The sequence below is a fragment of the Microtus ochrogaster genome, linkage group LG4 (genome assembly GCF_000317375.1).
Source record: "Microtus ochrogaster isolate Prairie Vole_2 linkage group LG4, MicOch1.0, whole genome shotgun sequence".
NCBI classification, from domain to species: Eukaryota; Metazoa; Chordata; class Mammalia; order Rodentia; family Cricetidae; genus Microtus; species Microtus ochrogaster.
In genome coordinates, this window is record NC_022030.1 from 8,481,633 (window position 1) to 8,497,024 (window position 15,392).

The 15,392-nt window shown below is 42.0% G+C and overlaps 1 protein-coding gene across 1 annotated transcript in view; it reads left to right on the plus strand.

Moving 5' to 3' along the window:
• Arfgef3 (ARFGEF family member 3) overlaps positions 1-15,115 on the plus strand; it is a 156,647-nt gene extending 141,532 nt beyond the window's left edge. Inside the window, exons 32-34 of the mRNA XM_005360974.2 lie at positions 327-448; positions 4,713-5,931; positions 7,369-15,115. Coding sequence (XP_005361031.1) covers positions 327-448; positions 4,713-5,931; positions 7,369-7,560 — 1,533 coding nt within the window. The 3' untranslated portion in view covers positions 7,561-15,115. The remainder of the gene's footprint in view (positions 1-326; positions 449-4,712; positions 5,932-7,368) is intronic.
• Positions 15,116-15,392: the final 277 nt, after the last annotated feature.

The window sequence follows — 15,392 nt, forward strand, 5'->3', positions numbered from 1 at the left end:
GTCATGGAGTGTATCACAGCAACTGAAAGAAAACTAATACCAATCCCCTTGTATTTGTTATTACTGCTTAGTGTCATACTCGGGAGGTAATGAACTGACATGTGATAGAATGATAATCAATGTTTATTATTTGCTCTGCATATGTAATATACATGTATCAATTTATTTCATCAGCTCTATCAGGTGGAAGCCATTGTCATCTCACTTCATAAGTAAAGACATGGGTAAAGACTAAACTACTTACCTGGGGTCACTAGCTGGCTGTCAGTGGCGTTAGTAGCTGTGGGCTTCTGAACTATCCCTTTGTGTATATATTCTTCCTGCAGGTGTTTATGCTGGACACCCAGTGCTCACCAAAGACTCCAAACAACTTCGATCATGCTCAGTCCTGTCAGCTCATCATTGAACTGCCTCCTGATGAGAAGCCGAATGGGCATGCCAAGAAAAGGTAAGCTGCTGCAAACCCAGAGACAGCTCTTAAATAAGAACGCTCACCCTTTCTTTCTCACTCCCTCTCCTTAATCCAGGCTCTAGCTAGGAACACTAGCAGCATTGTGGATCATCTAGCAAAGGTTTCCATGTAAATGGCAAGCCTTTTAACCACATTTTACACATGCAGTGTATACTGTTTAATCCATAGGGAACCACCGCAGGCTCGGTGACTGACAACGCCGACATATGTTTTGGAGGCTCAAAGTCAGAGGTCAAGGTGTGGGCAGGACTTGTTTGTTAAGATTGTAGATGGCTGTCTTCTGAGTCCACCCATGGCGATTCCTCTATGTTTTTCTATACAGATTTCCTCTAACAAAGAGTGTGTATATACCAGACTAAGATCCCCCCAAATGACTTCACTTTTACTTAATTGCCTCTTCAAAGACCCTTCTTGTAAATATGATCTATTCTGACTGGGATTAGGAGTTTGACATATGCATTTGGATAGGATACAACTCAGTTCAAAAAATCATATGTATAATAATCTTATTTAAAGTGTTAATTGGATTTTTAAACAAAAGGCAGGGCAGTCACTTCTGCCCAGGAATCCAAGGTTAGCCAGGCATCATAACAAGACTTTAAAATACATAACTACCATATTTCAGATTGGCACAGTTCAGGGAATTCAGACCATTTCAATGACTAATATATACAACTATGCTGTCAGGAGGCAAAAAGCTCCATGTCTTACCAGAAGAAATTTTAAATACTATCTTCTTTCCTGAAAAATCCTTGTTCTTGGAGTTGGATGCAAAGGCAAAGCGACCTGGCTTTGCTTTGGGAAATTAATAGCAATCATTTTTTAACATTGGGTAAGGGTACAGCAGATAACATCCCACTTGCCTTTTAACCCATGAGGACAAGAAAAGCCAAGTTACATATCCAAAAATATACAACCACCAAGTGTGAAAGCCAGAAGCAAACCAAGTTCTGGAGGAACACGGGACCTCCACCCTTCACCACTCTGGGGAGCAAGTAGGTGCAAAGGACTTGGGTTGGCATTCCTCCAAACTTGTGTCTTAATCCTAACTCCTCAGGTTACAATTGGTAAATCATGAGGTGTGAACCTTTCATGAATGGGACTGATGCCTTTGAGAGAAACAGGAGTGCTCCCTTGTCCCAGCTACAGCTACCAGAGAACCCTTACCAGAGTTCAGTCATGCTGATACTCTCTTCTCAGACTTCTAACTGCCAGACGCTGTAAAATCAACATCTCTGATTAGAAAACAGCACAATCTGTGAGACTTCACTGTAGCAACTTGAACAAAGGCAGTGGTTACCACTGCACCGCCTCTGGGTGATTTCAGTAACAGCTTGTTAATATAGCCATTTTAATACTACAACCATTTAGGTAAAATTCCCATGGAATATTTTAGCTAGTATTTGTTGTACACAAAAGAATACATGGAATATATATATATATATGTATTCAAATTATGAAACATGAAAAATATATGCATGACTCTGTCACACAAAAGAGAACTTTAACAGTATCCCATGGACTTTTCCCCAATTCCAGCTCCTGCTTCCCCCAACATCAGCTTTTAAGGGTAGGTCATAACTGTCTACTTTATATGTTAAAGACAATGAAAAAGATAAGATACTGCCCTTCTTTTTAGGATAGTACTGCAAAGTACAGATGATAGAGAACTGAGCAGATCTGTAAAGGATTTACTTTCTTAGTTCGAGTCCTTAAGCTGTAGACTTAGACCAAATTGGTAATGTTCTAATTTCCTTCCTGTTTCTGTCATAAAACACTGGTCAAAAATAGCTTGAAGGAGAAAGGGTTTCTTTGGCTCATACTTCCAGATCATGGTCCATCACTGAAGGAAGTCAGCGTAGGACCTTGAATCACCAACCATAAATTGTTGGCTCTCTCTGACTCATGCTTAACTTTCTTTTACCCAAGACTACAGGCCTAGGACATGGTGCCGCTCACAGTGAGCTGGAGTCTCCCATAACAACTTAAGACAGTCAGTACAACCCCTAACATAGCCACAGACCAACCTGGAAAAGATAGAAACTTTTTTTATTAGGTGATTCTAGACTTTTATCAAGTTGACTACTAATAACAAGGACAAGTAGAACCTTCTGCAGAGGAACAGATGTTCAGGTTTGCTAATACTGAGTGACTTTAATCAAAAAGCTATCTACATAGGAGCCAGGGAGAGGGGGAGTTCTTTAATGTACGGAGTTGCTGCCCGAGATGATGAAAAGGTTTTTGAGTGACACAGTGACGTTTATACCAGCACAGTGACAACACTCAGCACCGCTGAATTGTATAGTTAAAATACGGTGTGTTGTATGTGTGTGCAATGTACACACTGCAAAGATCATCTCAGCCGTCTGACAGGGTTACTGATTTAGGGTGGCAGCCCCTTGCTGTGTATTTCATCCTGAATGAGAGTCATGGTGTTTCCTCAGTGACAAGTACATGAAGTGAAAGCCCGTATTTAGATTAACGGATGATTTTTTGTTTGTCTAGCTGAAACAATCGTTTTTGTTAAGTATGGAAGTAATTTTAAAATTCTGTTTCATAGTCGGGCAGACTAAAACAATAAAATACCAACAAGGTGACTGGCCCTAAGGGTGGCTCAGTAGTTCCTGTGTAGAGTACTAGCATGTAGGAGTTGGAAGCAGGAGATCAGAAGTTAAGGACATCCATCCTCATCTACATAGCAAGTTTGGGGTCAGCCTGGGCTACATCAGATCCTGTCTTTAAAGAAGTCTGGACCTTGTATCAGTTACAGGAATTAGTTGGCAGCATGATGCTATAGGCAATAAAACAATAGAAGCTATTTTCATAAAATTCTAGGAGCAATGAAAGGAACATGAGACCACAAACCACACTGGTCAATTAAAGTGGTGATAGCCTGAAATAGAAATTATTTTCTCAGTACAAAAAGCAGCCAAACCAAGCATTTGAGCATTTATATATAAACTACCTTATCTGAATTGTTTGTTGATTAGAGAAGTGTGGAACTGTCATTCATTACCTGCCCACTGCTCAGCCAGATGCCCTGAGTGATGTCTAGGGAGGATGAGCGCTCTCTCATCTCTCAGTCTACAGAGCTGACCTGAAAGTTGACTCAGGGAAATCAAATGACCGTGCAAGCTTTGTGCCACAGTCCCCCTGGCCAAACTGGCAGACAGAGAATTGACATGAGTGGATGCTGTTTGCCCAGGCTTGCTACATTATCAATTTATTTTTTTCATTTTATGTAGAAAGAGTGGTGGGCCACTTCCCACCGCCTAGCTAGCTTTACTAGCTAATAATTACACGGAAACTATTCTTTTAAACACTGCTTAGCCAGTAAGTGGCTAGAGCTAATGGGCCAACTCTCACATCTTGATTAACCCATTTCTAATAATCTGTGTAGCACCACAAGGTGGTGGCTTACCGGGAAGATTCTTAACCTGCATCCATCTTGGGGAGGAGGGCTATGGCGTCTGTCTCACTGCCTTCTTCTTCCCAGCATTCTGTTCGGTCTACTCTGCCTATCTAAATTCTACCCTATCAGGCCAAGCAGTTTTCTTTAATTAACCAATGAAAGCAACACATAGAAAGAAGACCCACCTACATCAATTTTATAATGGTAACACCATAATAGCAGTAGCATAGAAATTTCCAGTGCCTAAAGCATTAGCATTTGACCCTTGAAAATTCTTGGTAGCAAAAACAAGCCGGTAAGACTTCCATATGCATGTGTGTAAGAAAATAGGGTGTAGGAGGTTAGAAGGGTTAGGGGTGTCCTGATTTATAATTGTATGTATTTTTTTTATGAAGGTGTTGTGTTTATTTCCTATGGCTTGATAATTCAGTACCTTAATTTACCATCAACAGCTCCTGGATTTTAAAAAAGTGCCAGGAATTCTATCAGCTATGATTAAAAGGGAAGTTTACCCCTTTTAAAGAGAGATTAATATTAAAGGGCAGGCAAGATGGCTTAGTGAGTAAAGGTGATTGTAACTGGGTAAGATGACTTAAGCTAGATCCCCTGCACACACACGGTGGAGGAAATAGAAGACACTGAACCCTACAAATAGTCCTCTGGCCTCCACATATCCCGCATGCATGCACACACATAATTAAAAATAATTTTGGAACACAATGGACTTAGTTGGGTGTCACATGTTCTGAAGTGGATCGTGCCTACCTTGCTGTGAAAGAAGGGAGAAGGCAGAAAGCCACTAACTGTTCCCTGTCTTTGCATTTGAAGTGTTTCTTTCAGGGAGATAGTGGTGAGCTTGCTTTCTCACCAAGTACTGCTCCAGAACCTGTATGACGTCCTGCTGGAAGAGTTTGTCAAAGGTCCCTCTCCAGGAGAGGAGAAGACGTCGGTCCAAGTGCCAGACACCAAGCTGGCTGGCTTCCTCAGATACATCTCCATGCAGAACCTGGCTGTGATATTTGACCTGCTCCTGGACTCCTACAGGACTGCCCGGGAATTTGACACAAGCCCCGGCCTGAAGTGCCTGCTGAAGAAAGTGTCAGGCATCGGAGGCGCCGCCAATCTGTACCGACAGTCGGCCATGAGCTTTAACATTTACTTTCATGCCCTGGTCTGTGCCGTTCTCACCAACCAAGAAACCATCACTGCGGAGCAAGTGAAAAAGGCCCTCTTCGACGAGGAGGAGAGGAGCTCTGATTCCTCACAGCAGTGTTCGTCGGAGGATGAAGACATCTTTGAGGAGACCGCACAGGTGAGCCCTCCACGAGGCAAGGAGAAAAGGCAATGGAGGGCTCGCCTGCCTTCGCTCAGTGTGCAGCCAGTGAGCAACGCAGACTGGGTGTGGTTGGTCAAGAGGCTGCACAAGCTGTGCATGGAGCTCTGTAACCACTACATCCAGATGCATCTGGACCTGGAGAGCAGCTTGGAGGAGCCACCCACCTTCAAGAGTGACCCGTTCTTCATCCTCCCCTCCTTCCAGTCTGAGTCGTCCACACCATCCACGGGAGGCTTCTCCGGGAAAAACACGCCCTCGGAAGATGATCGCAGAGAACACCTAAGTGAGCCTCTGAGCCTGAGAGTGGGCAGCGGGGACGTGCTGCTGCTACCACCCCCCAGCCCCAAGATAGAGAGGAAGGATCCTGGCCGCAAGAAAGAGTGGTGGGAGAGCGCGGGGAACAAGATTTGCACCATGGCTGCTGACAAGACCATCTCAAAGCTGATGACGGAGTACAAGAAGAGGAGGCAGCCGCACAACCTGCCTGCCTTCCCCAAGGAAGTCAAGGTGGATAAGAAGGGCGAGCCCCTGGGGCCCCGGGGTCCCGATTCCCCACTGCTTCAGCGGCCACAGCATCTCATGGACCAAGGGCAGATGCGCCATTCCTTCAGCGCAGGCCCAGAGCTGCTGCGGCAGGAGAAGAGACCCCGCTCGGGCTCCACTGGGAGCTCCCTGAGTGTCTCCGTGCGAGATGCGGAGGCACAGATCCAGGTGCGGTCCAGCTAGCAGTTTTCTGCAGATGCCAGAAGTGTCCCCCTTGCAGAACCTGCACCCCCAGAGATGTGAAACCAGCAGGGGAAATGAAGGAGGGAGTTCAGGTGGTTGAGTGCTTGCTTAGCATGCAGGAAGCCCTGGGTTATATCCCTCCCCCTCCCGTTCACCTCCCTGAACTAGGTATGGTCAGTCCTGCAATCCCCCAACAGAGGAAGTGAAGACAGAGATATAAGTTCAAAGTCATCCTTGGAAATATTTGAGTTACATGTTGTGGGCAGCTCAGGCTACATTAGACAGACAGACAGAGATCTGGTACACAGCAGGTGATATAAATCATACCTCCAAGTCAGAATGACTGTACCTAGGCTGTGCCATCTGCCTGAGAAACAAATTTTCTCCTCAGGTCATTTCAGAAACCATTTTTTTAATGTTGTGACACACAATTTAGAAGTAGGAAGCCACCTGTATAAATAAGACGCTAAGGCTGATTTTACAAATAGACCTTAGCTGGCATTGAGCTCTTCTTCTGTCATTTGAATATGGCTCTGGGTCTGTTCTGTAGTTCAGAAACAGTGTATAAAGAAAAGAGCCAGATTGGATGCTGCTGTGTTAAAATGGATTATTTTAACCATCCTGAGCACATATATAGCATGTCAAAAGGAGTTTGAGGGGGAAACAGCATTGGTAGTGTTTATCCAGTATAAGAAAATATGGAAACAAAGAACTAGGGTGAGTCTAGATGAAGTCCTTTACTGTAGAGTCTTGCTAGAGGTGCATCAGAGGAACTCTGCATGTACATAATTTGAAATACACCCTACAGGAGTCATGCCTCCTCCTTTGAAACATATACAACAGAGAAGTAAACTTGGTAAGACCGAGTCTGCCTAAGTTTGCTAGACTAGTTTCTTCAGTACTAGGGATTGAACCTAAAGCCCGATGCATGCAAGGCAAGCCCTCTTCGCTGAGGGACATCCCTGGTTTGGGCTATGTTGTTTTTAAAGTATCCAGTAACCATGAGATAGCTGTTTATTCTTTTGCTGGTAAGTTTCTTGGTGAATCCTGTGTCTTAATTGTGTTTAAATGTGTTGAGGTTTTAAGGATTTTAAATCTTCTCCTAAATTAAGGTAGAAGGATCCCAAGTGATCCAGGTCTTAGCAGACAGCTAATTGAACTATCAGCACCCCATGCTGATATCTCCTCCTGCGTTTTTAGTCATAACAGTTTGTGAAAGCTAAACCTAAGCCATCCCTCATGTCAGAGGAGTCTCTTCCCACCCTTCAGTATGCGAAATAAAAACCAGTTTATTATAGGCACATTAAATTATTATTATATAGGGCTCAATCCTGAGAAAACCATGTGCAGATTTCCAGAGCTTAACAGCACCACTGTAAAACCATGAGGCAGCCAGTAACTCTCTTCCATCCTCTCTCATAGGCATGGACCAACATGGTGCTAACCGTTCTCAATCAGATTCAAATCCTTCCAGACCAGACCTTCACGGCCCTCCAGCCAGCAGTGTTCCCATGTATCAGCCAGCTGACCTGTCATGTGACTGACATCAGAGTTCGGCAGGCTGTGAGGGAATGGCTTGGAAGAGTGGGCCGCGTCTATGACATCATCGTTTAGAGGGCTCAAATCCCTGTGGTCAGAGTCTGTCTGTCCATCCAGCTGATTGCGTTTTCCCTACCACCAGCCCATTCAAGCTAGGTCTCTGAGAAACTAGTTCTCTGAAACCTAGTAACACAAAGCTTTTTCCAAGCTCTCTGAAAATTAGCCAGTCTTGGGCTAGTCTGGATGCCAAGTGGTATCCAAGGGACACGGTGATCTCTGGCCTAGCACATTGTTACAGGAGAGTCTGCATTCGCTTCTAAATCTAAACTTAATTTCCAAGTGCATTTGCTTGTCGTAGTCTACCCAAATGGGTCGTTTTTAAGAGCTCTCCTGTAGAAGCCCGAGGCTGATCCATTTAATCCATCATTTTCAAAAATCAATGTAAGTCCTAAGAAAACATTTGCCGGTGAGTCAAGCTGATATATATATATTCATATATCTAGCACCAGACATAATTAATCAGAAGAATTTTTACATTCTGATGATTATAATTTGGTTGGGAAGAAAACTGCAAAAGTGTATTTTTTCCAGTGCTCTAATCAAGAAAAAAATATATTCAGGACCATTTCAACATTATTCTTAAGTTGTTAAGATTTTCAGGTTAATAGTCATAACGTCCCCAGGTAAGGTACTGTTGTGCCTTTATTTCTCTGTTTCTAAAGGAAGGAAATTCTTTCCTAGCGTGATTTTGAAGTCTGTGGCTCAGCAGTGGTGTGCACTATCGCGAGACTTTGATACTGATGACCCTGTGTCCCATGAGTCTTTGCTTCTGCTCCCAGGGCAGACAAAGAAAAATGGTGCCTTAGTCTTTTGTTGCACAGACATTTCTATGCCCCACAATTATCTGACTGTAAGGTATGACACTCAGATTTATTAAGATGCAATTCACTTTATATCAGTATCCTTTGGAGGAAACGAACTCGGAAGTCCTCCATCTGGTGGGCATACTTCTCAGGGGAGGGGCAAGAAGTGTGGGATGGGGATACAGCTGGAAGGGGTGGGCTAGGGACCGTGACAGGATCGTTGTAAACCTTCCACTACAGCACAGTTGGGAGATGATGGTGTCAGTTACACAAACTCTAGACTGAAAGGGAAGGGACACAATGAATTTAGAAAACTTTTTTTTCTATATAAAACACTTCTCTCTAGCAAATTTACTCTCTTTTAACTCATGTTATTCAGACAAATATTTTAAGTGAATATTTTTTTCATATCATCCTTTAAAAATGAGACTTCACTCTTCAGTATTGAAGGACCTCATAGGGCTTGAACTTTATCCAGCAGTAATATTCATTAGTGTTGCCCTCCATGAGAACTCAATAGCTATCTATAAGGTCAAAGAAAGGTGGACTGGCTTGTTTGGGGGGGGGGGTCAAAAAGAAATCCCCATTCTCCATGCCATCCACACAGACCACAGAATCTAGAGGACATTTTCCTAGTTCCACAAAACAATCTCTGCCTTCAGAGACAATGATTCAACTTGGGTAATAATTCAAGTTTAAAAACTGACCTGAAGAGATGTTTTGCTTTCTCTCTTTTCTAGTGCTGGGAATCAAACCAGGGTCCCATGCAAGTTACACAAATATTCTCCACCACTGAGCTGTATTCCCATCTCTCAACTCTTTGTTTGAATAAACAATGAATTATTTTATCTACAACCTTAGATTTTATATGCCTTGTAAATGTAGTTAAGAGTTAAAGATTTTTGCTTCATTTTGTCTTTCTCAACAAAAGCAGTATACCCTAGCTGTTTAATTTTGTAGATTCTTTGGGGGAATCTGTTCTTGCTTGGCCTATAAGTACCTCGCTTTACTAGAAAGAGCACCTCAGATTACAGAATTACAGCATGTCACAAAATGTGACTTTTCTTGAAGTATAAAAGGCAATTTCCTTGTACATATGTCCCAGAAGTAAGACTCTGGTCTACCACAGACTAGTTACAAAAGCATGCAAGACTAGCTTTTGTGGACGTGTTCTCTAACAGCCTGAATAGGGCCTGAAAATAAAAGGTTGAGATAGCCCTAATGTCATACCCAAGATGTCCTTACCTGCAATGTGGGAAATATTGGCATATCCTCCCACCATCCTCTGAGAGTTCATTCAAGGTCCCGCGTGTTCTTAGACCACCTCCACAGCTCTCTGTACTCCAGAAAAGGCCTCTGGGTCTTCAGAGTCCAGCCAGAGGGAGCTACTTACAGTTCCAAATGGAATATGACTCAGTGCAAAATCATGATCAATGAGTAGGCCTTCAGTTTCATTGCCCTGCAGGCGAGAGAATGGACAGGTAATTAGGATGGGCAGCGGCCCCTTCCCTCACTACTGTAAGTCCCTCTACATGTAAGGCATGTCTAGTCTCTGCCTTTGCCCCTCTCTTCTTCCACCCTTTCAGTCTCTGGATGGAATCAGTGTTTTTTCCTTAGTCACTCAGGCTGATGATCAAGGTCAAGGTGGACTTTTGAGCTTAAAAGAGTCATCGTCACTGTATGTCCCGAGGTGAGCAGAACGTTGCTCCTAGTTGCTTGTATTTACTGTCAAAGTTCTATTGCTTAGACATTCTTCCCCTCCTTTTCTTAGAGAACTGTGCACCATGAAACAAGCAACCCAGAACCACATAAACCAGGTGGCAGGGTGCCTGGGTATCATGTGTCATCCCGGCATGGTGCACACCCACAATTCCAGCCCTCCGGAGGTGGAAGCAGTAAGATAGAAATTTCAAAGGCATCCTCGGGTCCATAGGGAATCTGAAGCCAGCCTGGGCTACGTGAGAGCCTAGAGCAAGGTATCAGATTTAATAATGGAAGGCCCATAAACTAATCACAGAGCCTCACTTAGCTCCCGAAGCTCTCAGTCAGCTTTTAAAGATGTTTAGGCTGCCTCTTTACACACTTGGTTCTCTTCTTCCCTTCATGGTAGACCCAGCTTTCTCCATGAATACAAAATTTTACCGTTTTAGGTAATTTAGTCACTAACCGTCACTTGACTCAGGAAGATGCTAACAGACATTTCAGTTCAGATTGAAATTTTTGAATCAAGCCAGACTTCCATCTCCAATTCTAGCACTGGAGAAGCTAAGAGAACAAGAGAACGGTACTGAGTTTAAGGCCAACTTGAGTGAGTTCTAGGACAGCCAGAGCTACAGTGTAAGACCCTGCCTCAAACCACAAATGTTAATTTCCAAAGTCCTCTTAACTTAGATTTCCTGGTGTGACGATCAACACAAGCATCTTGTTTAAAAAAATAATTCCACAGTCATTGGAGCGGCTTTGTCCAGTAGCCTTAATTCAGGAAGGTAATACAGACCAGACCCATCGTCTCCCCAAATAGAGAAGAGCGCTACTTAGGTAGGAACAATTCCTTCTTTAATTAGAAAACCTATGACTGGAAAAATGGCTCAGGGGTTAAGAGTACTTGCTGCTCTTGCAAAAGATTCGGTTCTAGTTCTCAGCACTCACGTGGTGACTCATAACTATCTCAAAATCCAGTTTCAGGGAATATGATGCCTTCTTCTGGCCTCTGGGAGCACCAGTCACACACGTGGTATGCATATACATAAATGCAGACAAATACTCATAAACATAAATAGTTGCTGAAAAATGTAACGATCTGTTATCAGTGCCACCAAACTAAACAGAATGAAGGTCTTTGTTGAAAGAGGTAACACACTGGGTCACTTTAAAAAACCTGGGTCTTTCCCTAGTTAAGTTCACAGATCCAGAGTGGTCCATAATTTACACAAGTTAACAAATAAAAGTTGAAGGTGTTTGCAGAGAAGTACCCCTGAACACAAAGCCCGCACGTTCTCGAGCTGAGCGGTCAGCACTGAGTAAGCTCCGCAGCATGAGAAAACAGGAAAACTGCAAGGCCCTCATTAGAGGCTTAAAATGAAATCATTTGCTTCATAGCTCTATCTGGAGTATTATGTGGACTTTAAAAGTAAGACTTAAAAGTAATGTCTTTATGATGAGAACATAAAGGATATCAAAATCCAAACCTTAACCCTAAAGAAAACATTGAGTGTTAAAGACTCAGTAATGTTAGTGAGAATCAGTGGGCTCAGTACTGCCATGCCGTCTGACTGTAAATGAAAGAAACACGGCAGCCTGCATGGACATGTGTAATTCACAACCCTTTTTATATATCATTCAATCAACAAAGTGCCCTGTAGCCGATGGAGCCCCCTCTGCCAGCTTCTCTGGCCAGTGCGCAGCCTACAGGTCACTATCAAAGCTTGGAGACACACAGACTAATCCTCTAAAACTGTATACATCCGCTGAAGAGGAAACCACAATTTTGTACAAGATGGGCTGAAGTTCCAGGTAGGACAGCATCTATAGGACCATGTGCCACACCCCAACATTTCTGCTTACTTCCATAGGTGAGGAAAGAGCCAGAGACTCCAGTGTCCTTCAATAACCTGAGGACACAAACGTGTTTGGGAACCACTGAACAGGAACCCAGCAAGATTTAGCGTGGCCTTAGAATAGTAAAGAAACATTGTTGAGCATTTTTTTAACTGAAAATATGAGCTTGATATTGGGAAAGATTTATAAAACTGGTAAAGAGCTTGATTTATAATTATGCTCTCTTGGAAAATATGACCCCACTATTCATAACAGAGGAATCTAGAAAGAGGTTGTTTTTAAGAAATCCCCTTGCTCTGGGTTATCTTATAGTATTTGTAATTGACGTAAAGTTACCTAAAAATTTCATTGACATGTTGGAATAGAAACATCATTTAGATATTCAAAATATAAACACATTACTTTAGGAAAAACAGAAAAAAAAGGGGGGGAAATCATACACACCCAGGGTTATTCAGGAGAAACTAAGTTGAGAACAGTGATTAGTTTCTGTATAAACAGGATACCATTAATTAATTAAAAAACACTATGACATCAGTAGCACCCTACAAAAGCTTTCACTGAATCATTGTATCACCATGCAGAGAGGTTCTAGGGAGAAGGGATTGGCTGACCCCAACAGTCAAGGTCCCATCCAGCCGAGTTCCTTCAATCTTAAGAACTGTTTCCCTCTGTGAGTTCCTGTCCTGGCAACTGAGCCAATGGTGTCTAGTTTCTTTTGCCTGAAGAACAGTGGTTCTCAAACTCTTCACATGCATGCAGATTCACCTACGGGTTTCACATGCATGCAAATTCACCTACGGGTTTGTTAAGCCGCAGACGCCCTGCTTCTGATTCTCTCCATTTGGCAATCTGCATTTCTAGCAAGCTCCCAGATGAAGCTGCAGCTCTGGGAGCCATGAGCTAGAAATCATTGACTTTCAGATCCACCTGCCTTATCGAGCACTAAACTGAACTGACCCATGGGCTGACCGGTTGGGATTAGATTACTTACAACATTCCAGTCCCCGCTCCCAATTGATTCTTACACACTAGAAGACAGTGAATGTATGCGTTGTGCGGAACAGTGAGATAAGTCCAAGCTTCCCGTCTTTGTATTTAGAAACATTAATTCTATGAATGATTGTTTGTATCCTGTTGACCCTTTGACTTGTACTGAAGGTAATCAAATTTATGTGGTACTTGCATTCCTTCCTATATCATTTTAATGAGATGTTTCCACGTATGGCTCCATTATGGCCTGGCTCCTGGCTTACAGAAGTTTTAGTTTTTAAGTAGTTTGCTTGCTTTCAGTTACTTTACATCTTGGATTGGTCATTAACTTAGCAGCATTTCAACACGTTAAGACACTTCTGGTGGCACCCTTGTCTTTCACTTAACTGTGTGGTGGAGGTTAGGATTTTAGTTCCATGTTTATCTGTAAAGAGTCTACTAAATGGCTTGGTGGAAATTTTCAAAGTGAAACAGTTCCTTTTGAGCAATAGATATGCCGGTCTTGACGTTTCCGTAAATATTGTTTCTCTAAAGAGATCGGCACAAGGTAAACTAATTCTTATTCAACATGATGGGACAGAGAGGAAAGTCAGCCTGTGTGCTTTGTTAACCCAGATACTGAGGGGCCTTAGTTTAAATTTTAACTCTCTTGCCCAGTTAATTAGCCTTAGAGTTCATTTTTGATTAAATCATAAGGACCATACAATAGGAAGAAAAAGAACTGATGATCTGTGTTTTTATTAAATTAAACATCCAAGTAAATTAAAAATCTATTAATGTAATTCCAGCTACTCAAGCTTGCCTGGACAACAGTGAGATTCCATCTCAAAAATAATAAGTAAATAAACATGAATTTTTAAAAGAAGCATAGAAGGATTCAAGAGAAAAGTAATTTATTCTAAATATTGCCCATTTATAAACTATTAATTCCATATAATTTTCATTGACCCAATAAAGTTTATATTTATGTCATTTAGACTATTGTTTGAATAGAAGGCAATCATTCTAGATACTTAAAAATGAGTCAAAGCATATCATCGTAATGTTAACGGTGTCAAGAATTCATCTTTGACTTTGTGGTTGTACATAGCTGAGTTCTTTTATTATTTCCTTTTCTTCCCATAACAATTTAAAATTATGAACATAGAGTTCCTTTAATTCTGGTTTCAATTACATTTTAAAACTCAGTCTCTACAAAGACTTATTTCCAAACTGTTTCATCAACTGTTGCCAAAACAGAAGAGGGAGAACCTGAAAGCCAGGCTAGGTTTTCTCTTAGACCTAGGGAGGCTTAAGCCCTTGACACCACCAGCTAGCAGTGACCATCCACAGCACCTCAGGTCTGTGTTCACCCTCTGCCACCATTTCCCGGGCAGCTCTTTCCTCTGGTCCAGTATGGTAACAGTCAGTTTCCCAGTAGGTAGCTACTTTTAGTCAAAGATGAATGATCTGGGTATTTGGGCTTCTCTTCCAGTGAGACCTTGTGGTTAGAATATCATGTGGTCTGATAGGGTAGGAGGGGGTACCTAGAGGGAAAGGTTACTTTCCTTTCTTTTTTTGTTTTTTTGTTGTTGCTTTGTGTGTGAGTATGTGTTGGAATAAGATGGAGAGCTAAAACTCAAATATTTATTCCTCTAACCAAATGCCAAATGACTTCTATTCTGCAGCGATTTTCTAAGAGGAATAAACAAACAAATTACGTTTTAGATAGTTCCCCTGTTCCTAGCCCCACGTGAGATACAATCCCTAGGTAGCAGCATTCCTTTTATCCATTTTTGTATTATACCAAAGAATGAGCTTATTTTCATTAAAAATTATGAATAAATGAAGCTAAGTATAGCCATAGTGATTGAGTAGACTTACCATTTTACCTATTAAGAGGGAAAATTCATCCTTGCAGCCCGTTCACCAGGAGCCTTGAATTATTTTGTTTACTCCAAAGGCCTTGTCAAGGAAGTATCATTTTTTGTTTTGACTTATTACTTAGCCACATTTACCTTTACAAAGTCCTGAAAACCACTCTCCTTCAAGTTGCTATAACTGTCTGGTTTGATATAATCTGTTAGTTCACTGTTTTTTCAGGTCTCTGTAAGCAAGCTTGCAAGTGTATTTTGTGTATATTTTATCTGACGTGAAAAGCGAATTCTAAAGAGAAAATATTTTAAAAGATACTGTATTTATGTCGCTTGTGTTGTAGAATAAAGATTCAAATGCATCAAAAGTCTGGTATGGGAAGCAATTTTCTTCACGTGATATGATTATTTGAATAAATAGCCTGTGTTTATAAGGACTCTGAGCTATGGCATTTTATAATTCCGGGACAGGATCTTTTACATTCAGTCTTCTCAGATGGCTACAATCCCTAGTCCTTCTACCTAGAAAAGAAATTCGTAGAAATATAGACCACTGTTTCTGTAGGGGGCAGAGCAAGGCCTGAGGGAAGCCCTGATTGAATGTGTGCTGTTGACCCAAGCACACATCACCTCAAGCGCT